The sequence below is a fragment of the Falco naumanni genome, chromosome 1, assembly GCF_017639655.2.
Source record: "Falco naumanni isolate bFalNau1 chromosome 1, bFalNau1.pat, whole genome shotgun sequence".
In the NCBI taxonomy this organism is placed as follows: domain Eukaryota; kingdom Metazoa; phylum Chordata; class Aves; order Falconiformes; family Falconidae; genus Falco; species Falco naumanni.
This window is the reverse complement of record NC_054054.1, coordinates 68,568,223-68,591,726: the sequence shown is the minus strand read 5'-3', so window position 1 is coordinate 68,591,726 and position 23,504 is coordinate 68,568,223. Positions and strand designations below refer to the sequence as shown.

Genomic DNA, 23,504 nt, shown 5'->3' with positions numbered 1-23,504 from the left:
GCAATGTTACGAAACATGCAGCGCTACAGCACCTTTTTTGCCTTTGATACTTAAGCTCTGTTTCAGAATAATTTAGGCTGGCAGACTTCTCTGTCCAGATGTGAAATACTGAAACAGGCTCATTTTTGAAAGTATGGATTAAGTAGGAAGAAGGCTTATTTTTAGTCTCATTTTTCTGGAGTTGTTGTTCTGAAGAAGTTGTGAAGGGAGTCTTTAGCCTGTTGGAAAAAGGTCGATATTTCTTTTGGCTCTGAGAAGGCTGTTAGCAATGTGCCTTGGCAGTGAAGGCAGCCAACACTGTCCTGAGCTGTGTTTAATAGGAGCATAGCCAGTATTTATAGGGAAGTGATTATTCTTCTCTGCTCAGTGCTTAGGTTTATCTAGAATACTGTTGTCTGGTTTTGGGTCCTCAATCCAGGAGAAACACAAACTTGGAGGCAAGCCCAGCGGAGCAGCCATCAGGGTAGTCAGGAGGCTGGAGCACAGGCACTGTGAGAGGCTGGGGGAGCTGGGTTGCTTCAGCCTGGAGAAGGCTCAGGGGGAGGTCATCAGGAATGTTAAGGCCAGGCTCTTCACAGGGGTGAGAGAATGAGACACAAGGGCATAATAATAGTAGAAAAAAAGTAGATTTAGAATAAGCCCCAAACATTCACTGTAAGAACAACCATGCAGTGGAACAGGCTTCCTGGAGAGGTTGTGTGTCTTGAGAGTTGTTAGTGCTCCATCCCGCTGTACCTTTGAGCAACCTAATCTGATGTCATAGCTCATCCTGGCCAGAGGCCCAGGCACCTCTTGAGGTTTCTTCTAACCTGAACTATTCTGTTGGCACTTCTGATTCTACAGATACGACGCTGACCACTCACCAGACCTCTGTTTTAGAAAAGAGTGTTAACCTGTCATAAAACTGTCTCATGTTTATGCCATGTATATGTGGACTATTGCCATAATGAGTTACTCTAGCACTAAAAGGTAAAAAATAACTGCCACTTAACAGATATTGTGACCTTGGGCCCAAAAGATAAGGGTAAATAACTAGGAGGAAAATCTAAACCTGTCAAGGTGTCAGGATATGAAGTGCTTTTAAAAGGAATCAGGTTCTTATTTACCAAATATGGTCCTTTGGAGCACGAGGACCAAACAGCTGAAGAGTTTGAAGATGCTTTCACGTGATTAAGGCAAACCTACTCAGCAGTGTTCAGAATAAGGGTTCAAAGATTGGTGGGGTTTTTTTCTTGCTTAGTCATCACTGGGGTCCTGGTGAGTGCTCTTAAGGAAAAAATGTACATGTTTTATTTATAATCTGCATATTTACACGTGTTGGTATGAATATTTTTTGTGCTTTTGGGGACTGACTGTTTCAGAAACATGGCACTGCTGTGATGAACACAATGGATATAAATGTCAGGAAAATGGAAACAAATCTTTCTTACTACTAAGAGATGTGAAGAAACAGAATTCCCCAGAACTGGTAAAACTTGGATTGTACAAATAGATAACAAGTAACCTTGAAGCTTTTTCTGTCTATCTGGGTAGGTGAAGGGATTTAGTCCTTAAGACAGCTTCTGTTGGTACATCAGTAATCCGAAGTAAGAGACTTGCAAAATCCTTCTCAAGAGGTAGAGGGAGTATCTGCTCAATTTCTACTACTGAAAACTACTACAGGGTAAGTAGCTAATGCTTTTTATAAAAGTTGAGACTTATTGCAAGTGACTGTATGATGATAATATCAGTTCTGAGAGCATTTAAATAAAATGGTACCTCTGTAATACAGCTTTTTCTTACTTGCACTTCTTTAGCATCACATGAGCAAGAAATGTGTTGGCAGCCTATTAGAGAATGTAGATAAACTTGTAACTGTTAGATAAACTGCAATCCACTTTGTGCATGTATTTATATATATTGTAAGCATAAACATTGTGCAGCTGAAAGATGGACACAGCTCTGAAAATACATTTACTGTAGCGAAATAGTAGTGATGAGCAAACCTATTAAACTCAGTCGTGTTTCTGCACACCTGAATGTACTTTGCATGGATCTGCAGTTGGGTTCTTTATTGTTTTGTGGGGTTTTTTTGGTTTTGCTTTTTTTGTTATGTTTTCTTTTCTCCTTCTCTGGTGGTCTATATGCTGTGAAGCTAAAATATAGCGTGGAAGAAGGAATACTGTAAAAACAAACTGTGGCCTGGAATGCTTTTAAAAAAAATGAAAATTAAAAAGAGAAACTCCTAAAAGCCAGGTTTTATTCATTGCTGTCAAGGTAGCAGAGGCTACCCAACTTCTTTTCTAGTTCTTGTCCTATAGATAGTCCTAAAAACGAGACTGAAGAAAATACAAACTAACTAAAAGTTGTTTCCTGCTAACTGTGATGCAGTCAATGATATGATAGTATAACTTCCTTTCATGTAATCTCCAATTCTGTAACTTTTTTCTGCAGTACTTTATTTACAGACCCTCTTTCTGCAGCTACCAAATACTAGAATGTATTACAGCTTTATCAAATGTTTGAGCCAACCTTAACAAAAGTGAATGAGGTTTAAAAATACTTCTGCCTAGAAACTTTTCCATCTTATATATGAACGTGTAACTTAATGTCAGTGATCAGTCTTACTGTTTTAGATGCTCTTGTCACAGTGAGATTGTTCATATTTGGAACAGCAGGTTAAGAACTACTTATTTGGGAAGCCTGTGCAAATTGTGACTATTCACTCCTTAATAAATTAGAGAAGATAAAATATTTTGAGAAATGTTACAGAAGTTCAAAATACTGGATGAGAAACACCAATTGTAAGCTAACTTTATGTGAAATGACCTTTATTTTGAAAATCTGATGACTAACAAGCTAAATAAAACTGCTTGTTATTCTTAAGTTCTAGCATGAAGAGACAAATGTAGATGTGCATTCTTAGACTTGTTTCAAAGCTGTATGTGGCCCCCAGTCAGCTGCTTCCTTTTGAATGACTGTCAAATGGGGATGCAGAAAATGAAGGAGCTGTTTGCATGGGAGCAAGTAGAAGCTCAGGATAAACAGTTAGGACCCCTGCTCTTTTTGCATCTGTTTCACTATTAATATTTTCCTTGAAATATGTTGTTCCTTGTGGCAACTATGAGTTCTGCTGTAATATTGCTGGTTAAGAAGCTCTGCTCCTTGATGAGGGTACATGTCTATTTTTAGAAGGTATTAAAGTGGTTCCAAAAAGAAAAGTTGTTCTAAAACCTGGATGTAACCCTTACATCCTTTTTCATTTATCCTTTTGGGTTGCTTGGCTAATTTCATGTGAATCTTTGAGATTTCCCCCAGGGCATGTTCCGTAGCTTGGAGCAGTTGGGTTTGATTTTCAGATCCCTACCGCTGGCAAGATGGCTAAGTCAGAACATTGCTGCGTGGTTACTGAAGAAGTCTAAGGCTTACTACTAGGCTGTTTATGGGCATCTCCTGTTTTTGGTATGGGGGCATTCCAAGTTCAGCAGAAGAAGCAATAGGATATTTTGCCTAAATTAATGCAAGGACAACATGGAAGCTGAAAGGAATACACCCTTCATGAGGACTTGAATGGATATGTGAAATGGGGACAGGGACTTGGCAGAAAAACCTGCGTACTTCTGAGGAGTTCCTCTTACAGCCTGTACCAGAGGATCATTAGGCTGTTGGTACTTCATCACTTCTCTGGCCAGTCAGATGGGCAGCAAGGGACTGAAAGCTTCAAGCAGAGTGTCTTTGTCTTTTTTGTCAATAGAGTTTCTGCTTTCTCATAGAACAGGGGAGAAATGGGTTGAAAAGGTATTAGAAAGGAAAACCTTTACATTCCTACAGGTTGCTGATCAGATGATAAATAGCACCTTGAACTATCAATGTAAACAAAGTTTTGACCACATTATGCACTCTGCTTGAAATAATCTTGATGAGCCATCAGAAATGGTAGATCGATATGCCTTACAATCCACTTAAAACCAGGAAGGAACAAAACTTTTTCTGCAAGCTGTCAGTATAATTCCTTTGCTTGATAAGTTAATATCTAAACCTGAGTGCCATTCTGCTTCTAGCTTGTTAGGTTGTTGTTCATCTGTAGTTCAGATGCTCTTTGATCTTTAAGGCTGAAATACCTGAACATACCTGAAAACAAAACCTTTTACTTATGTTACTAGCAGTGCTAGGTATCTGTGAAGAAGGAAATAACTGAGGCTATTCCTTGCTGTGATGCTTTCTGTTTTTCAGTAGATGTGTAATTCTAAAAATGTTTCAACTGTGCAAGATATAAAATGTATCAGGTTTTGCTGGTTTCTACATCAGTGACTTATGTATAGCATGATGTTGAGAAGGGGGTCTTGGCCTAGTAGGTGAATTCTAGGTAGACTTGACTTCCAAAACTTGAGCAATTAGACTGGTTCAAATCTTTTTATACTGTCACATGCCTATGTTTAGTAGACAGGGAATAGAAGAATGTGTGCGTTAAGGATTTGAAAGTTGAAATGCTATTCTACTACGGGCTTAAGTAAGGCTATTACTTTTGCAGCTGCTCTAAAAGAATATTGTTAGTGGTATTGAAGCATCACTTCCCATTCTCTTAGGGAAGTGGAGTTTACAGTATGATTAGTAAAAGGGAGAAAAAGCACCTGAAATCACTTGTTTTCTTGGCTGTTGGGTTTTTTGAGGGAGAGTATTCTGAATGTGGTATGTATGTGTAGTTTTCATACACTTGTTGATCAGGGATTTAGAAAAGGTCAGCTGATTACAGTGGATTTCAGAAACACTGCTGAGAGGTTAATTTAGAAATGCATAACTACTTCAGTATTATTTGTATGAATCTCACATATTTGGGATCTGAACCTTTACCCCCTTCTCCCTTTCAGCAGTAAGGGCAGTAGTTAGGAAATCAGTGGGACTTGCAGGCTGACTATGTTAAATGTCTTCTCTGTTGGGGGGGGGGGGGATAAAGGGGAGGAGGGATCAAAGCACAAATGCCCAACTTTCCAAACTGTTTTAGATTTAGTTTGTCCTTGCTATCAAGAGATCAGTTACTCCACAGGTTTTTCCTGAGCAGGTTGTTTTTCTTTAAGCCAAGTTCTGTGACATGTGGTTAGGGAGACTGGCAGCTCTGGTTTCTGTCCTGATGGCTTAATTGTACATATAGCATGGCAAAAAGGAGATATCTTTTATTGCTTAGGGGCATTCCATACAATTCAATATTACTGCAAACATGGGTTAGTCTTAATTGTGACAACTGCTAAAGCAAGTGCTGTCATGACTGTTGAAGTCTGTGGATCTTGTCCTTTGGAAAAAAAAAAAAAACAAAACACACAAACCCAAAACACCACACCCAAAAAATTACAAACAAACAAAACCCCAACCAACACCCCCCAGCACCCCAACAAAGCAAAAAATGGTACTAGTTCTCAAAGTTATTCAGTAGGAATTGGCTTGAATTATTTCACGGTACCCACCTGTCTCTGGTTCGCCTTTTGACTGTTTATGTAAGTAGACCTGGATGGAACCTAGAATAAGCATTTTCAAGTATTTAAGATTAAACATTCTGTTCAGTGTCACATTACTATTTCTGACGGTCCTCAGTATCTGTTTTGGTTTTTTTGCAGATGTTACAGCTCTAGAGGAAAGAAAGATTTGTCTTCACGATTTGCTTTACAGTATCTGAACAGCAAAAAGCACAATGGACACGTTTTAGAGTTGCACAGAAATCAAAAATTATCTAGGAACAAGAACATTGGATTTCCAGGAATAACATACTTCAGAGAGCCCAGAAACTTGTCATTGATTAACCCAGTTTGGCCATACAGCTTGGGAATGAATACCATTGAGACAGCAAAGCTCGAAGAGCATATGGAGGGTCAAAACAATGACACTTCTAATGGCTACTCACGACCTACTCTCTCAGTCAGTGAAGAGAACAAAAATGGCACTAGCAAACCAAAGGGCTTGTCTAATGGCTTGCGAAAAACAACAAAGAAGTATCCGGATTACATCCAGATTACTATGCCTGCTGAATCTAGGAACAAATTTCCTCTGGAATGGTGGAAAACAGGCATTGCCTTTGTCTATGCTCTCTTCAATTTGATTCTCACAACTGTGATGATCACTGTGGTCCATGAGAGAGTACCTCCAAAGGAGTTAAGCCCTCCCTTGCCTGACAAATTTTTTGATTACATTGATCGTGTGAAATGGGCTTTTTCTGTATCAGAAATAAATGGAATAATACTACTTGGATTATGGATATTCCAGTGGTTGTTTCTTAGATATAAGTAAGTAGCTATATTTTTCCCTCTGCTGTATGTTTTCAGAATGTGTATTTCAATTGTTCACTTAGAGTAGAAGAAATCTTATATTGCTGCAGGTTCTACCATTGTAGAATTAGGGCTGGCAGTAAAATGACAAATTATTGTTTAGAAAATGCTCCAGTGTCCATGGTGGATACAGAAACACTGGTTTCTCCTGATTATTGAATGATGTTTTTTACATCTGAACTTGACACCTACATTGTACTAGTGAAATTTAATCTGGGATTGGGCTTTTCCAAGTGTATTCACAGATTGTGCTTAAAGAGGGGAAGTCATGATGATGTGAAAAATCTCATCCAGACTTGAGAAAGAACCTCTAGTCCTCTGTAGCTAGACTAGAAGCTATTTCCTTTGTCTTCCTTTGCTTAAACTAGATATATTTAGCTCAAGTACATGGTTATAATATGGGACTGAAAAGAGAAGGTCACTGATTCAAACTGGCTACACACCTAAGTTCAACTGAGGCCACACTAAATTGATGGGAGCTTTGTGGTAGTTAATGTACTATTAATGAGCGAGCAAGACTAAAACTTGAAAGCCTTTTTGCTGTTTGATTTAGAGAAGTGTGTGGTGAAGAAGTGGGCGGTGGGGAGCTGCCCTTTAATTCTAGGGATTTGCCTATCTAATAAAGCTAGAGCTCCATAACTGTTACGTGTATCCTGCATGTGAACTCTGTACTGAATCTTTTCCCCCTCTTCCCTTACTTTCAGATCAATAGTGGGACGCAGGTTCTTTTTTATAATAGGAACTTTGTATCTGTACCGCTGTATTACCATGTATGTTACCACCTTACCTGTGCCTGGAATGCATTTTCAGTGTGCACCAAAGGTAAGAGCTTTTGCTCCCTAATTCTTGCCTGAGTCCTTATGGCTCATTAGAGCAAATAGAACATAATGTTCCAGATGGGGTTAAATAACACAAATTACTTTCAGCTGATGTCTTCAGAAACATAGATTGTGATAAACCAAAATTTGTGGCATATAGAAAGGGCCTCAAGTTGTTGCTGCAGTTAAGATGCTTTCAAGGAAGATACCTGTTTTGAAATAGTGCTGCTACCAAATTGGTAAACTTGCTTCTAAGGCTCAAGCTGATTGCTGTAAGCCTGCAGCCATGTTTTTTTTTTTTTTACATGGTGGGATATCTAAGGCCAGTATTGTAATTCATAGGCTGATAAGCAAGCTTGTGTTGCAATAATTTTTTAAAAAAACCCACAATGTTATCACATGCTTTGTCCTCTTTCTCACACTGTTTTGTCAAGAGCTATTGTAATACATGTAGTCAGCTGCCTGTCCCTGCTTCCAACCTGCAAAAGGTATATAAATGTGACTAAAACAAGTCCAGCTATTTAAATGAGCTGATACATGTAGGAACATGTACATGCTAATATTTCTACAAGAATATTTTAAAAATATTGTGACAATTTAGTTAGTGACACAAAGGAGTTTGGTTACTGCCACTTCTGGTTACTAATAAAAAGTTGTAGACGTGTATTTGCCTTGGAACAGCATTGTATTGTGTTGGCTGTACTGAAGGAACAGTGCACTTGAAAGTAAGAAACAATTGGTCGTGCGCTGAGAAGATAAGCATTTTGAAGCCTAAAAATATTGCCAATTTACTTGAGGGATAAATTTGTCACTTTGTGGCTAGGACCTCATTGGTCTTGAGGTACAGCTTAATGTTTGTTCAGAATTATTCTTTCACATTGAGGCAACTTAGGAACATAATGGATAAACTACTTATGAACCGGTATTGATTTGAAAAAGCTTCATTTACATACGACTGTTGTAAAGACTTAACTGTTTTGTTCTAGTAGCTTGAGGAATTTGTGTGTAGTAGACTGTATCAAGGAGTGGGAAAAGGTAAGCAAAGGAAAACTTAAATATTGAAAGAGCATTTTGCTAGCGTTAAAACAGGATGAATTACTTGAACTCTGGAGAAAATTGATAGCTCTTCTGGACAGTTTCTGTCCTATGAGTATTTTTCTGATTATGGAAAACTCAGTTATCCCTTTATCTTGTTTGTTTGTTTTTCCAGAGTTAATCTTTAAACAGCGATGTGAAACTGATTTCTCCTAGATAGTAGGCAAACACTCAAAAGCTGATCTTAATGCATGTTTTAAAAAAAAAAAGCCTCTAAAACTGAGTAAGTCCTGTCTGAATTTGTAACCAAACCTTAAAATTAAGCAAGTTTGAGGTTCTTACCCCGTAAAAACATTGTTCAGGTCTGAACAGAATAATAGAAGCTGTACATAAGGCTGTATTGTATTGCAACCAGTTTTGAATGGGTCTTACCCGTTCTGTCAATTGCTATCGTGAGATACCTGACCTTATAAATTCTGAATGTTTACTTTTCCAGTATATTCTGCAGTTTGTTCTTATACAATGCATATTTTAAAATAGCCTGGGAAAACACAGACAGAATGCTAGTGTTATCAAGCTGATCTTTAGCACCTGCCAACTTTGATATGCATGCTTATTTCTTTAAGAATATGTGAAAAAAGCCAAAGAAAATGAAGACAACTTGCGTCCTTGTCTCCCTGACTCTACTTATGTTTGGGCAAGAAGTTTACTCAAGTAACTTATGGTGCTGCTTAAGCTTTTTTGTACTTTTTTTTTTTTCTGGTGTTTATAGTTGAACGGAGATTCTCAGGCAAAGGTTCAGAGGATCCTGCGACTGATTTCTGGTGGTGGCCTATCCATAACAGGATCACACATCCTGTGTGGAGACTTCCTGTTTAGTGGTCACACTGTGGTACTAACACTGATCTACCTGTTCATCAAAGAGTGTAAGTGATAGTATTTCATTGCACATTTCTTGTTCAGATTTGTTGTACTGGGAAAACACATGATAGAAGGGAATGTAGAACTACTGCCCTCCAAAAGTTACTAGTCAGTCGTACACAGTTTGCAGGTCTGAAATATTATAATCGTTTGTTTGAGTGAAAATGGGACGTGGGGTTTAGAAGTGGTGTGGGCTTTAATTAAGGGCCAGATGTTACTAGACATGTTATCTTTATATATCTTTATATATCTTGTATCATGTATCTTTATATGAAGTGCTTACTGGTTAATTGAAGCAAGCTAGCTTTTACTTATTTATTGATAGGCTACTCAGATTTTGGGTAAAACATACTGTAGTTAACTATGCAAATTAGCTTTGTACAAGGTGGCTGATATACCCTAGATTTTTAAAGGAATTTTTATGGCTTTAGGACAGCACCATTGCACAATTATAATCCACCCAGAAGCAGTGGTTGGTTGGCTGTACATTAGTTACTGCAAACAATGAAAAGTTGATTCATGTTCCTTGGATGTCTTCTCCTAGTTTCCTACTTGTGCCTCTTGGAGTTGATAAGAATTTGGCAGGCATGCAGAAGATATAGTTGAGGTTATGGTTTCCCCCTTGCTTTACATAGCTTTTCCCCCCATGCCCCATAGCAATCTATGCTGCACAGACAGCATCGATGGAGGCTTTGGAGAATAGCGCCAGCTTCTAAATTTGATGTATGGTAAGCAGTGCTTCTACCCTGGGAACTTGGCTGCTCATGAATGTGTAGTAGGGAGTTCCCTTTCCAGTTCACGTTTGGAATTGGAATATTCTCTCCTACCGTTGTATCCCAAACTATGCAAATGCTGGCTTGGTTCATGGGAATGTGTAATTCTCACTGAAAGAAAAATAAGACTAGTCAGCATTAGTTGAATGCATTCTTCTTTATTAAAACATAGAGGGAAGGAAGTGTTGCAGTGCTACGTTCTGCCTTAGAAAGGGCTATATAAATATACCTGTTTAATAAGACAAACTTGAAATCTGCAGATGTGAGACAATCTTTGGTGATTTGAGATGCTGATTGTAGTCTGCTGATTCTTAGGCCTAGGTGTGTCTTGTAAAGTGAATGTTACAGAGGGAATGGCATGTGTAACTCGTCACAATTACGAGAACAGTGTTAGGAAAATAGCCTAAAAATAGATTTGCCATTTGCCTTGTGTTGTGTGTTATTGCAGCTTCATGCTGGTCACATACTCTTTAATATCTTTAGTATAAGAAGAGATGTAGATAACCCAGCATTTTTGGGTCTAGTATAGTTCGTTGTTTTATTATAAGGGGTTGGAGGAGTTGTCATACAAATTCTTGTAAAAAGCCTTTTGACTGCTACCTAATTAAGCATCTGTTTCAGTAGAATTGTGTTCTACAAGAGATGCATAGTTTTCCTTTTTCTGCCTCCCATATAATTAGCTAAATGTTACCTGAGCAAGGGCTTAAGCCCTATAATTGCGCTGAATTAGAGGTTGCTTATGGTATTCCTTTCTCTTCATGACATGTCTTCAGTACAAGATGCATTCTGAGGTTTTCATTGTCTCTGGTTTAATGGTTTATTTTATTTTTGCTCTGTTCTTCTCTTCCTTTCATCTTTTGCTGCTGCTTTGCTTATTCTCCCCCACTCCAGTTTTTTTTGTCCAGAATAGTTATTTACATTTTTAGACTTGGTATATCTGTCTTGCTTGGGGCTGTTTTCACCAGCTTCTTGAGATGACTTGGCTCCTTTTTATTTATTTTCCTTTTCATAAGGAGATAACAGGTTTATCTGCAATGTTTTGGGGAGTGTTAAAAGAATTTACTGTTTTGACACTTCCACCAAAATCTTAGTTGTCCTACAGGAACTATTTTGCACAGGCTTCTCAGACTACTACTGGGTAGGCTTGTTGAGATCAGTAACTTTTCTGCTGTTATTGTGTGAAAGTAAAGGCTGACCATTGCCCCACAATGCAATGTGTGCCAAAAATGTCCCGCTGCGAGTGAAATGGAGCCCATTAGCCTGTCAGAAGTTATGAATGGTCATTGTGACACCCAAGGCGCTTTTCAATGGAGAAAGAAGGGCAGGGAGACTTCAACTAAAATGGCTCAAGTGCATTTTGAAGAATAGCTTCACTCCCATTTGTTAATCTGTAATTAAAGGGTATAAATTCACATCCTGTACTTCCCCATACAGTGTATTGTTTCACAGAACAGAGGTTTCATGAAGTAATTAACTAGAAATTTTAAAAAGTGTCTTTTCCTGTTTAATCTGTGATCTCTGCTCAGGTTAGATAAAATCTAGACATTTGACTTGAGTGTAAGTTTACTAGAGCAGAGACCATAAAAAGAACAGATATTAAATATGCCAGATTAAAATAATCAGTGTGCATCTTGCCTCAGTTTCTGTCTCTTCCCCTGTACCACATACCCTAGAAGTGATTTAACTGGAAAACTTAATTAATTTGACTTGAAAATGGGAGACAGTGCTGCCTGTTTCTAACTGAAAGCTCATTTTGTGTTCATCTTACAAAGTAAGAACACAGAAACACAGAATGGTTTGAATTGGAAGAGACCTTTAAAAATTATCTAGTTCCAGTCCTGCTACCATGGGACACCTCAGTGAGTTTGCATAATTCTTTAGTCTTGTGTTCTGTGCCAAAACAGGGTTCTTGTATCAGTGTGGTATAAATGAGTGATATTTCAAAACTTGTAGCCTTTCTTTTATCTTGTCCCCTTCCCTTTGTGGATTGCTCTGATAACGTGTATGGCTTTGTGTTCCCCCCCCCCCCCGCCCCATGTCTCTGTTTCACAGATTCACCACGTCATTTCTGGTGGTATCACTTAATCTGCTGGCTAATGAGTGCTGCTGGCATAATTTGTATCCTTGTTGCTCATGAACACTATACTGTAGATGTCATCATTGCTTACTATATCACTACACGGCTTTTCTGGTGGTATCACTCAATGGCTAATGAAAAGGTGAGTGGCAAATACCTTTAGAATTTATGTATAGCTTCCACTTGTAATACTGCTCAAAATTAGTTCTTAATTTTGAAATAAAAATAGAGGTTCCATATTGAAGTTTAAACAAATTGGGCAAAGAGTTTCACTTCACAGTGGTTTAAATAAATATTTAATGGCTAAGATGTTCTTTTTTGATCTGTGCCTGTTATGAAGTTATTTCAAATCTTTTTTATAAAGCTATAACTTTGAAATTCCTGATATTTTGGCTTAAAGTTTTTGAAATGAAATTGCTGTAGTTAATATAGAGAATTTGATTGTCTGAGCTTATGATCAAACAGTAGTTCAATAATAAAATTTCTGACCAACCTAAACTACCTAGACCATCATAAAATTCTAGTAACAGTTCTTCTGTAAATGTCACTAAAAGTATATTGTTCAGAAGGTACCTGCTGCAGTTGTTTCAAGAACACTTTCAAGCAGGATAATGGTGCTCAAGCAATTTTAATCTCGTTTTCAACTACTAGTAATCAATGGAATATGACATGCCTGAAAGGACTCATGTTCAGAAAGACTAGAGTGCACAGTCTTGCTAAACTGTACAGCAATAAAGGATCCCTCTGTGTTAAAGATGCTTAGATGCTTAGTTTGTAGTATACATTTGGACTATGAGGTATATGCTACCTCAGAACTCTGGGTTTTTACCAGACTAAATGAATCTCCTCTTTGCAGAAGTGCATGCAAATACATTGCATTTTTCTAGTTGTCTTGACTCAATGTAACTGACTATAATGCTTGAAACTGATTGTCTGTTTCCTTTTCCTCTTTACCTGCTTGCACCAATACAGACTTTAAAGGTCTCTTCGCAGACAAATTTTCTCTCTCGAGCATGGTGGTATCCAATATTTTATTTCTTTGAGAAGAATGTGCAAGGCTCTGTTCCTTGCAGCTTTTCCTGGCCAATATCTTGGCCTCCCAGCTGCTTCAAATCTTCATGCAAGAAGTATTCACGGGTTCAGAAGACAGGAGAGGACAATGAAAAATCTACCTGAAGAAGGAAAGCATCTGCTCTGTTGTTTGTTTTTTTTTTTTTTTTTTTACCAAAACATTAATGCTGTAACCAAAGCTCTTAAGAGGACTACACTGTAACTGAAGAAGTGGACCAAGCTTCTGTGCAATTGATTGGAAAGACAATTGTAGGCACACATATTGCCATTTCATATGTTTTCCTATCATCAGGCTGTACAGACCTATTCTACTCTTCAGTGCTAATAGAATGCACCACAGATGGGATTTTTTTATTGAAGAAAAAATGGAGCAGGACTTTGCTTTACTAATGAGATAGAGGTGCCAAAGACCACATTAACACTTTCATTAGTAATTATCACTCATCCACAGAAGCACCCAAAAATCTCATCTTCAGAGTTCTTGAGTGCATAAGGGCAAAACCATGCTAAAATGTAAAGGCATGATATTGGCGTATTGAGGTATATATATAAAAAAACCAACAACCAAAACACTTATGGGAAGTGGTTTGTTACATTCTTGCTAATGAAGGTAAGGCCTTTGCGTGACTGCTACAGCTGGAAGAGAGTCTTGACTTTTTTACACTCTGTGGGTATGAATATCTTAAGACCCTAAAATACTACACCACCATTATCTCCCATATATTCTATGATATACCAATTTTTACATTTTTATTAGTAATTTTATATTTAAACTGTTGTGCTACCTGATGACTTTGCAAATTAGGACTAGCTGCTAACATAAGAGCTCAAGGAGCCTAAAACTTTATTTTTAAAAAAAGGACACAGTTTCAAAGTCTAAATCTTCTTGGCCTTGTGCATATAGCTATACAGTGCCTATCAGTGTATGTACATGCATATACACACAAAGCACACACTGTTGTGTAGTTGAACACATTAAAACTGCTTACTGGAAAGAGTGATCATACGGTTCTTAATTCCGGCAAAAGTCCTACAGATCTCACCTGCTTGAGGAATGCAAGGCCAGGTCCAAAATGGGGCTATATTTAAAACTTTTTAATTTTAGTAGCTATCTCTTGCTGAAGCTATGTATAGCAAGTTTGCTTGGGAGCCATACTTCTGCATTGAATTTCTTTTTTACTTGTTGGCATGCATTTCTGTGACTTAAAAAAAAAAAAAGTGCCAAGGTGAATACCTTCAACAGTAGCATTTCTTTAATTACCTAAAACCATTTCATATTAAATGACAGTGTGGTAGGAGTCACATGTGGATTCTTTTTTCCTAGGGTTTCAGTCCAACTAAAATACCTATTTCAGCAAGCTGGCTGGGCATGTGGGAAACTACCATGTCATAAACATGTAACAAACCCACAAATTAACAGCTACCTGGTTCTGATGGTTTTTTTATTGTTTTGTTTAGCATACCATGTTTAACCCTTTATGCTCTGTGTTAAGTTCTGCAGTTAACTGAATTTTATTTTCAAATCTTCAGTAAAACTTGATAGAAAAGATAAAACTGCATTAAGTGTTGAGGTGACACTAATATAAAGGAAATGCTGCTTATTTTAAGAATGTCTTGAACTGAGTGACAAGTGTGAACATAATTTAATAACTTGTTTTTAAAAAGCCCAGTTGTAGTTATAAAATGCGATAGAGTATTCAAACAGGATTTTTTTTTCAATTAAGGGGATCAGTTGCTATGAGTTGTACATGAAAATATTATTGATGTGCATTTCAAATATTTTTGTGCATTATCAAAGTAATACAATAAACAATGTTCTTTACAATACATCCTTGGTAAAACTTAGCTAAGAAAAAAATTCTGCTGGTGTTTGGTTTTGTTATTTTAATTACACTTCTTAAATCTTATAACATGCCCCTAGAAGCTGTGTGTGTGTGAGCATACCTGTATTTTCATTTGCTTGCTCCTGGCAGACCTTGAGCAGCTAAAAAGCCAGTATCAAAACACTTACGTGAAAGTCCTTTTTCTGTATCATATAAATAAATCTGTTCAATGTCAGTCTGTAAATCTCCCAAGATACTTGTTATATCAATATTACTTCATAGAGCATAATTTTTTTGAAGTTGAATTCTAAGATTTGTGATACCTTAAATATGGTAATGTTAAGCCGCTTATTACAATACCATCTTTTAGAAATTGTGAATGCATTTCACTAGTGATAACCATGCCTTGAAAATATGATGATGAAAAGTGTTCCAGTAAGGAGCTTAAACAGTGGTTTGCATCTGGTGGCTGAATAATAAATACTTTGATAGTTTAGATAGCTAATTGTCTGCATAATCACCACTGAGTCTCAGTGGGATTTCTGTAATGTATCTGCAAAGGAGAACTTCTTCATGCAGGATGAGCTGTTTGGTTTTTTTACTTATTCCTGTTTCTGGAAGGAAAAAATAAGTGATAAAATAGAAGCAAGTAGAGATTATGCTCTTGTTGGGCAATATGAGCTTTCATTCTACTGCTGAATTTGATAGAAACTATTGTAATATAAAAGGAAAGTTTAAATGGCAGCCCTAGCTCAAAATACCTAGCTTAAAAAATTCCTGTTCTGGCTCAGCCTTACCTTAAGTATTTAAATTTTCTCCATTTTATCAAAGCCCTCAAAAGGGTGTGTGTATTTGATTAGCAGAAAAATCCTACTTGTCTACTTCCAATAGGTTTACATTGCTTTTGCAAACTTGGATGCTATAGATGTATTTGAAGACTCTTTAGGCCTGTAAGTAAGATGATGAAATGGGGTAAGTAATGGTATATGCTAGTGCTTACTGCTATAGTAGTTTATCCAATACAAACCACAGCTGGTACATAAAATTATTAATTTTAAGAATTTAGTGATCACTCTATATAAACACTACGAAGCTGAAAACCTGGTTTCGCCCGAAGGAAAAAGGATTGCAGTGGGTAAAAGAACAGGAGGAACTCAGACTTCACTTTAATGTACTGAACAAGCCTACTGAGTCCAGGCTTATTTGGGCTGTATATGCCCAATGTTTTGCAGTATGCCACTACAATTACTTTTCCTAGAATTACAATAACAATCTTTCTTACAGATGTCATATGAGCTGCACTTTTACTGTTACTATAAATAAAATGCTCTTTCTCTCTACTGAAAAGCATTTATATGTTGAACTTCCCAGACACTTAAAAAAAAAAAAAGTACATAAGAAGGCACTACGCTCGCACAGCTAGTGTATCAGTATGGCTTAGATGCTGTTGGGTGCTTTGCATTTATGAAACAAGCTTTCTTAAATGCCTTTCCTAAATTTAAACCTGGTTTTAAAAGGTTAACTTGAACATTTAAAGAAATGTTCTGCTATGTAGTCATGCTACAGATGCTTCATTCCAATGCCAGAAATTATTAACATATACTTGAAACCACTGTGAACTGACTTTATGGTATGTGCTCAGCACTCCCATGTGGACATAAATGGTACTAAACGTTAATCGTTCTTGCTGTTTTCTTGGAAAGATAACTAGAAGTGGGGCAGTAACATCGCTATGAACTCTGGTACTGGATTTGCTTCCCCCCTTTAAAAGAATGGGGGAGGAGAGAAGGAAGAAAAATAAAGTTAAGGCTATATGTTAAGATACACTATCTTCACATAAAAAATAAAGCTCAGACACAGAACTGGGAAGTATTTTAAGAGATAATTTTCTTAGATTATTGAAAATCTACTTATCTGTATCTTAAATCAGAATCTGTTCAAACTTTGGCTTTCTCCTATTGTTAGTATCTGGCTAGACAATTTATCCATAGTTGTCTGGTACTAACACAAAACCTTTTTCTCACTTCAGTAGATATGAAGTATGATTTCCATTTCTAGAGGCCAGATCAATTAACTGCAGTGCAAGGTGAAGTCTTCCCATTTAAATGAACTTTCCCATGTTTGTTTTTTTTAACTTTTAAAAAATACTGTCTTAAAGATTCATTGGACACAACCTTATCAGATGTACTGAAATAGTTCTTAACTGGCAGATTTTAAATCATCTTGATATTTTCGACAAGTATGTGTTTTGGCATCACCTAGAAGTCTTCTATAGACACACAAAATTAGAGTGATACTGTGGGATTGAACACTTCTGAATGTAAATGTTTGATTTTACAATGCCTGGTATAGATGTCTTTAATTCAGTTATTAAAAAAAAGTTACTCAAAAATACTGCTGTTGGATAACTTTCAAATAAGTGTTGCTGCTGAAGTGCACACAAGAAAAATATCCTAGTGTGCCACTAAAGTAACTTTGCTTATAAGTTACCCTTCATATGCTACTCTGTGGTGCTTCCCAGTGTCCAAAAAAAAAATTGTGCTGAGAAACTGAGAATGAAGACAGGCTTTTATTCTAGTAGTGACAAGAAAAAGGAAGGAAGAAAAAACCATTTAAGTAGATGGTGATCATATATTGCTTTTTACACAGAACTGAGCTAAAACTACACCTAACTTCTGAGTAATGTAGAATTAAATTGTTTATGTGTAATAGTGCTGTAAATCCTATAAGGAAACAGGCAGTATTAAGCACTTAATTCTACAGTACCAGTGTGTGTCTGTGCTATGGACTGTGCTAGTTCTTGTCTATAACCTACAATATAAAAATAAAAGTCAACATAGTGATGCTTGGAGATTGTAAAATATTTTAATATGATTAGCAATTTTCATAAGCTGTTCCTCCAGGCTGTCACTAACAGCTTCTAAAACAAGAACGATATGTTTTTTCTAGCTGGCTCACGTTTCTATGAATTGAACCACTTGATTACATCTTAACCCAGAAAGATGCACATAAAAAATTCAGGATAGGTAGAGGCAATTTAAATACTGTAGGAAAAAGTTCTGGTTCTGAACTCATCTTTTATTTGGGCAGATAATCTTTCCTAACAAACATTTAAATACCTGAATGATGTTTTAAGGTAAAGTAATGATACTGTGTGGTCTCCAGTGTGTATCTAAAATACTGGTGTTGAGGATTCTTTCTCTCCTGGTGAAAATTAGCGCTTAAAATCAGGAAGATTTGACTTGGTTTTGACCTGGAGTTTATTAAATACTACAAGAAGTTCGTTTTTTGTGGCTCTTTGCTGTGGGCTGTCCTTTAAGTTAAAGAAACAACCCAGGTAGGAGGAGAGGGCAAACCAGTCTTGCTGGAAGTAGTTGTTTGAATTTTTGAATTCAAATTCTATCCGCTGCATTCTACAGGTAGTCTTTTACATACCACAGTGGAAAAAAGATGCTGTATTATATTATTATATTTAGTGTTCATTCTTTTTCAAATCATTCTGTATTGGTTGGCCCAGTCCTTCCCCTAGATGAGCGAGTGGTTTTGTTCCTTATTTGCAGTATGGTTAGTCATAACTGGATTTAGTTCTGGTAAATTACAATGGATCTACATTTTTTTCCATTTACTACAGTGCCTAAAGCCTCTATGCATGGGTTTCTTCTAGCAGAAATACTCTTCTTTCAAGCTATATATATATATAATAATTCCAGCTTTTGTGTTAGCCCTCTGCAAAGTAAGGTCTTTAGGAGGTCAGCATTTGTGAAACTCTAAAGACTTATTACAAAAGAATATCCTTTGTGCCAGTTCAGATTAATTTTCATCAAATAACTTTGAAAAGTTTGGAGGTGACTTTTGCTGATTGTTATTTTTTTTTAATTAAAAGAAAAGCTGGTCGGAAAGTAGTCTGAAGTAAAAGCATCTTGATCAGCTGGGGGACCCAGGCACCATGCACCCACGTGTGTGCAGAGAGGTTCTCTGGCATACACAAAGTTGGATGCAGTACACAGAGGCTTCTCTGGGAAGATAAACTAGGTTGTACTTACATAGCAGGCTGTGAGCCATCTTCACTTGTCCTTTCGAGCTCCTTTCAGACTGAGAGCACAGTACCAAAGGTGGCAATAGCTAAAAAGTGCAGTGAAGATCACTTCCAAAACCAGAAAATTAAGAAAGTGGCTTAAAATGCAGACCACTGTAAAACCAGTCAGACAGCAGTATTCTAATTCAATGGAGTATATAATCTGGTGGTGCTTCAAGCATGTGAGTTGCATCTAAAATGAGTGGGTCTGTTTTCCTTTTGAAATTATTATTTATTTTTAATTAGAGATGGTAGGACTACTGAGAATATAAAGAATATCAGTATCTGCCTGCTTGCTTTTACCTCCACCAGTGAGTTGTTTGTATTATGGACCTTAAACAATATTGCTAAACTCCAGCTTCTCTTTCATTTTGAGTAACTTATTATCAGTGCTTTGTTACTTCTGTAAAAATTGGGTTTGCATTCCACTTTTTTCATAGTTTGTTGCCACTTAGAATGCTGCTTTTACACTTGAGCCTAGGCTGCTTTGGGCTCCTGTCTTACTTCATCTGCTTCTATTAACTGCCTTTTCTATATGGCTCAATACAGAAGAGTAGGATTTACATTTCAGAAGGCTCCAAAACTAACACTAAAGCCAGAACGTATTCTCATCAGACATATCTTTGCACAAATTGAAACTTGAAATTATTTTCAAGTACAAAACCTAACATTCTAAGTGCATACTTATCTCAGGAATCAATTCTTGCTCTTTAAATGTTTAGAACATTTGTTTGTGTTTATCTTCCTGATTCAGGAAAGCATGTGTGAGGTGTAAAAAAGATAAAATTCTGGCAGTTTTATGAAGTCAGGGTCACACCAAGGAACCTGAAAGTAAATGAGGAAATAATGGTTTGATGGCTGTGGTTCTCCTTTCCATGTGATTTTGAGAACTCTAAAGGTTTCTGTAAAAACAGTACAGGCACAGTTGCTTTTAACTGCAATGTGGTTTCATTCTCACTGGCTGACAGCTTTTCTTGCGTGATTTCTCCTAGGTTGAATCTGTAGCTCTGTACATTAATTGGAGCTACATATCCAACCTGGGAAAAACTAGGCAAGAAAAAGTGTTAGCTGCTGAGGAACTCTAAATGGTAATATAGGAATGCTGTAATGCTTGCATGATAAAGAGCTAATACATGCCTTTTTTATTTAGCTTTAGGGTCCAGTTCTGCAAATGCTGCAAAGCATAACACTACAAGTGATACTACTTAAACATATTTTGTACTGTTTTCTAGTTTCTAGTAATGTTTGCAAATTGGGCCTCACTTTTACATAAATTGCTCATAATTAGCAAGAGTTAGCTTTTATGTTGCGAAACTTTCAGGATGACACTTTTTGTAGCATGTCAGCAATTTTGGTTAAGTGGAGACAACTGAGTGTTGTGGTTTGCTGTACACTATGAGATGATACAAGAATTCTGATTTGTAAGGTGTTGTCTATGTTCACTGTGTTTAAAAAAAAAAAGCTATTGCACTAGCTGTACTTTAAAAAAAGCAATAATGTGAGCATCTTGTAGCTTTTCTCTCCAAAGGTGCTATCTGTCATGATCACTTGCACTGTTGACCATGAATTTGGTAAAAACATGTTAAAGAAATTGTCCTATGTGGTTTACTCAGCACATAAAACTTGAAACTTTTTATGGTCAGCCTGTCTACTAACAAATTAAATACTTTGTACTACTTACGTGACCACACACATCTTTAAAAATCAAAAACCTCTGTCCATTATGGTGCTAATGAACTCTTAAAAACTATCAGGAGCTGATAATCCCTTCTTACCCATTGAACCACTAAGGAAAGCTGTTGTGACATCTTCTCAATAAAGCAAAATTTCTCTACATTTTAAAACTGTTCCAAATGCTTTTTATATAAATGACCCTTTTTATTTTTGTTTCAGTAAAAACTGAAAAATATTATAGTTAGTATTTTTAATGCAGGAAATTGTTAGGAATGTGTATGGGTCTAGGATTAAATTTTCATACATGCTTAGGGTAGCTAATCTTCTGAAACTAACACACAAGAATTGTACTGGGTAGGATTAAGGCTAATAATTAAAAAAGAAAGAAAAAAAATACCTGGCTTCATCATCATTGAAGCCTTGGAGATAGGATGTGAAATCGACAAAGCTGTATGAGAACACTGATTATGTAGATCCATCTTTTGCTAAAACTTCTGAAAAACTAGCTCGTGAAGGAACGTGACCACATAAACATATCTGAAGAACAGAAGTGAAACCTGACAAAATTATCAAGGCAATTCATAGTAGGACATCATAAAAATACATGAAAGAGCCTTAAACTAGGATTTGTTTAGACTTAGAAAATTACTTTGCTATTCCAAGCTTGGTTGTAAAGCTTCACAGGCAACTTTCTCTTCAGATGAAAAACTATCTTGTGTCTTTGGTCCCCAGGTTATTATTCAATGTTGCATATAATAGCAATGCACTTCCAGATCTTTTCAGGCAGCAGTATCTATGCTTTCTCTCCATAGAGAATACAAAGCCTTTAGTTCTTGTTAAAGGCCCCTTCTCAACTTGCAGTTGTAAAAGCATCTGTCTGTAAGACATTTGGAAATGCTACTATAGCCAACTCTGACATAAGTATTGCTACGGACACGTGAACATGCAGAGTGCCGTGTCCAGGTACACACTGGTGAGTGTAGAAGGGAGCACAGTCTGGATAACACTGTGGCACACTTCTGTGCTCTAAAGTAGCTGCAACCTGAAGTTTTGGTCACTAAACTACTATCTTTCATATACTGTAAGTTCTCTTGCATCAGTTGCTAGTACTTCAGGAAATAAACAGGCTTCTCTGAGATCTATTTTATGGAACTTCTGTGTCTGTGCAAAGAATATTACAGGTCTACAGTAACTTAAAGCAGAAACAAACCGACCATCTAGAATAAAAGCAGGGCTGGCTGTGGGTTTTTTGTTGAGTGAAGACAGATAGTCTAGTAACAGTAGTCTGTATTGTGTTTTGCTACTTGTCTCAGCACTTCCTTTTACAGTAGGACACTTGACTGTTCTACCTTTCAAGGCTCTTTCATCCGTAACAGTTCTAACTCACATTGAAATACAGCTTTCCTATCTTAATTACTAGATGCTTCAGAGAAAAAGGGTTGTATTTTAATTTACAAAAAAAGGCAATATTTACAAAAACAGGTAAATGGCTGTATGCTTAAGTGCCCTGCAAAAACAAAACCTTTGTAAGCATGTGACGTGCACTTGTGACGTGAGTGGATTTTTAGCATTAGCATCTGCTGTGAGTTACAGGAACATGTTTGTCAGTGCACTAGTCTAACTCAGAAGTTTCAAATATTTTCAGTATTCTCTTAATAAAGAGAATATCTTTTCTGAATAAAGTGCCTGTGAAAATAAAAATCCCGAAGTTGCCTGCAAACCTAAATAAAGCATATATAAAACACAGCCCACACTTGAAGAGAAGGGGTGCTAACTCAACTACATAAAATAACTGGTCAACAGTTAAGTGTCGATAGGATTCAAAGACCAAGATAAAGTTTGAGAAATGAATATTATATTGCTTTTGAGAGTTTACTGTGTTAAATTTCCAATGTTTCTGCTTGGGCCTTAATTCTGTAACTTGGTTATCTTTAAAGAAAAATGACTTAACTTGAACTATATTTTTTAACGCTTGTTTTAATGAGTCTTCACTCTGCGTGTTTGCTTGTTACATGGAGGTTTTGTCATATTTAGAGTCACCAAATGCTTTGATTACATAATTTAGAGCAAAATAGTTTCAGGAATGGGCTTTCCTTAAGTGCAGGTTTAACTGTTATGTTGGGGTTTTATTATTATACTCATACTAGAACAGAGGAGGCAATGATTTCCAAGGAAGCACTATAGCGCTAAAACTTGTATATGTAGTTATATGTGGTATACAGAATATTAGTAAAGTGCTTGGTTATATTTTGCTGTTAATTTTATGCTTTAAGAAGAGGTTATTTCTATAATTTCAACTGGAAAGACTGGCTCTAATGTTGCAATAGCTTCCATTATTTTTAAGTAGAAACATCCACTTAATGATACTTCAGAGTAAAGTTTACATTTCATCAGCAAACTCACTTAAAAATGGGAAAGTAGTTTCATTTTTATCAAAATTAGTGTGAAATGTAATTGTTGGGCAACCTAGAATTGGCCATGTGCCACTTAAAGCCAATCTTTCAACTGCATGTGGAGGCAAGGAGAGAATTTCCTTATCTAATGCTGCTTCTCAACTAGACTGAGAAGGAAGTGAGGCTGAATTACTCTTCTATAAAGAAAATGAGCAAAAAGAGTAATGGGTTTCAGCTGTGCTGACTAGCTTAGCTTAAGTGCAGAACTTAAACTCTCCTTGAGACCCAGATTTAAAATGTCTTTTGTTCAGATAAATTTTCAGCTGACTTTTTTCTGTACTTTTCTAATAGATGCATTTTTTTTACTGTTGTATGCTGTAATTAACCACTGCATTTTTGCCAGATATGGTCACAAAAAAGCTGCATTCTGTTCTGCCAATTTAAATCTGTGATCTTAGTTTTTTCTACTTTGTTTAATCCATGGCTAGTAAAATATCCATTTGCTGTTTGTTTATATTAAAGAGACATTGCAGCCAGTTGCCTTAATTGCT

The 23,504-nt window shown here is 36.7% G+C and overlaps 1 protein-coding gene and 1 long non-coding RNA gene across 6 annotated transcripts in view; one reads left to right on the top strand and one right to left on the bottom strand.

Moving 5' to 3' along the window:
* SGMS2 (sphingomyelin synthase 2) overlaps positions 1–15,046 on the top strand; it is a 52,681-nt gene extending 37,635 nt beyond the window's left edge. For 4 of the 5 annotated variants that reach the window (XM_040597972.1, XM_040597981.1, XM_040598000.1 and 1 more), the window contains exons 2-6: positions 5,589–6,251; positions 6,998–7,115; positions 8,919–9,072; positions 11,893–12,059; positions 12,890–15,046. In XM_040597972.1, the coding sequence (XP_040453906.1) occupies positions 5,589–6,251; positions 6,998–7,115; positions 8,919–9,072; positions 11,893–12,059; positions 12,890–13,093 (1,306 nt within the window). In that variant the 3' untranslated portion in view covers positions 13,094–15,046. Of the gene's footprint in view, positions 1–1,581; positions 1,664–5,588; positions 6,252–6,997; positions 7,116–8,918; positions 9,073–11,892; positions 12,060–12,889 lie in introns of those variants that run through there. The other variant, XM_040598010.1, reaches the window with a different exon arrangement.
* LOC121090062 lies at positions 9,983–12,960 on the bottom strand. The gene is made up of 2 exons (XR_005828454.1): positions 12,872–12,960; positions 9,983–11,228 (listed from the first exon to the last, which is right to left on the bottom strand). It is a non-coding gene; the product is annotated as an uncharacterized LOC121090062 (long non-coding RNA).
* Positions 15,047–23,504: the final 8,458 nt, after the last annotated feature.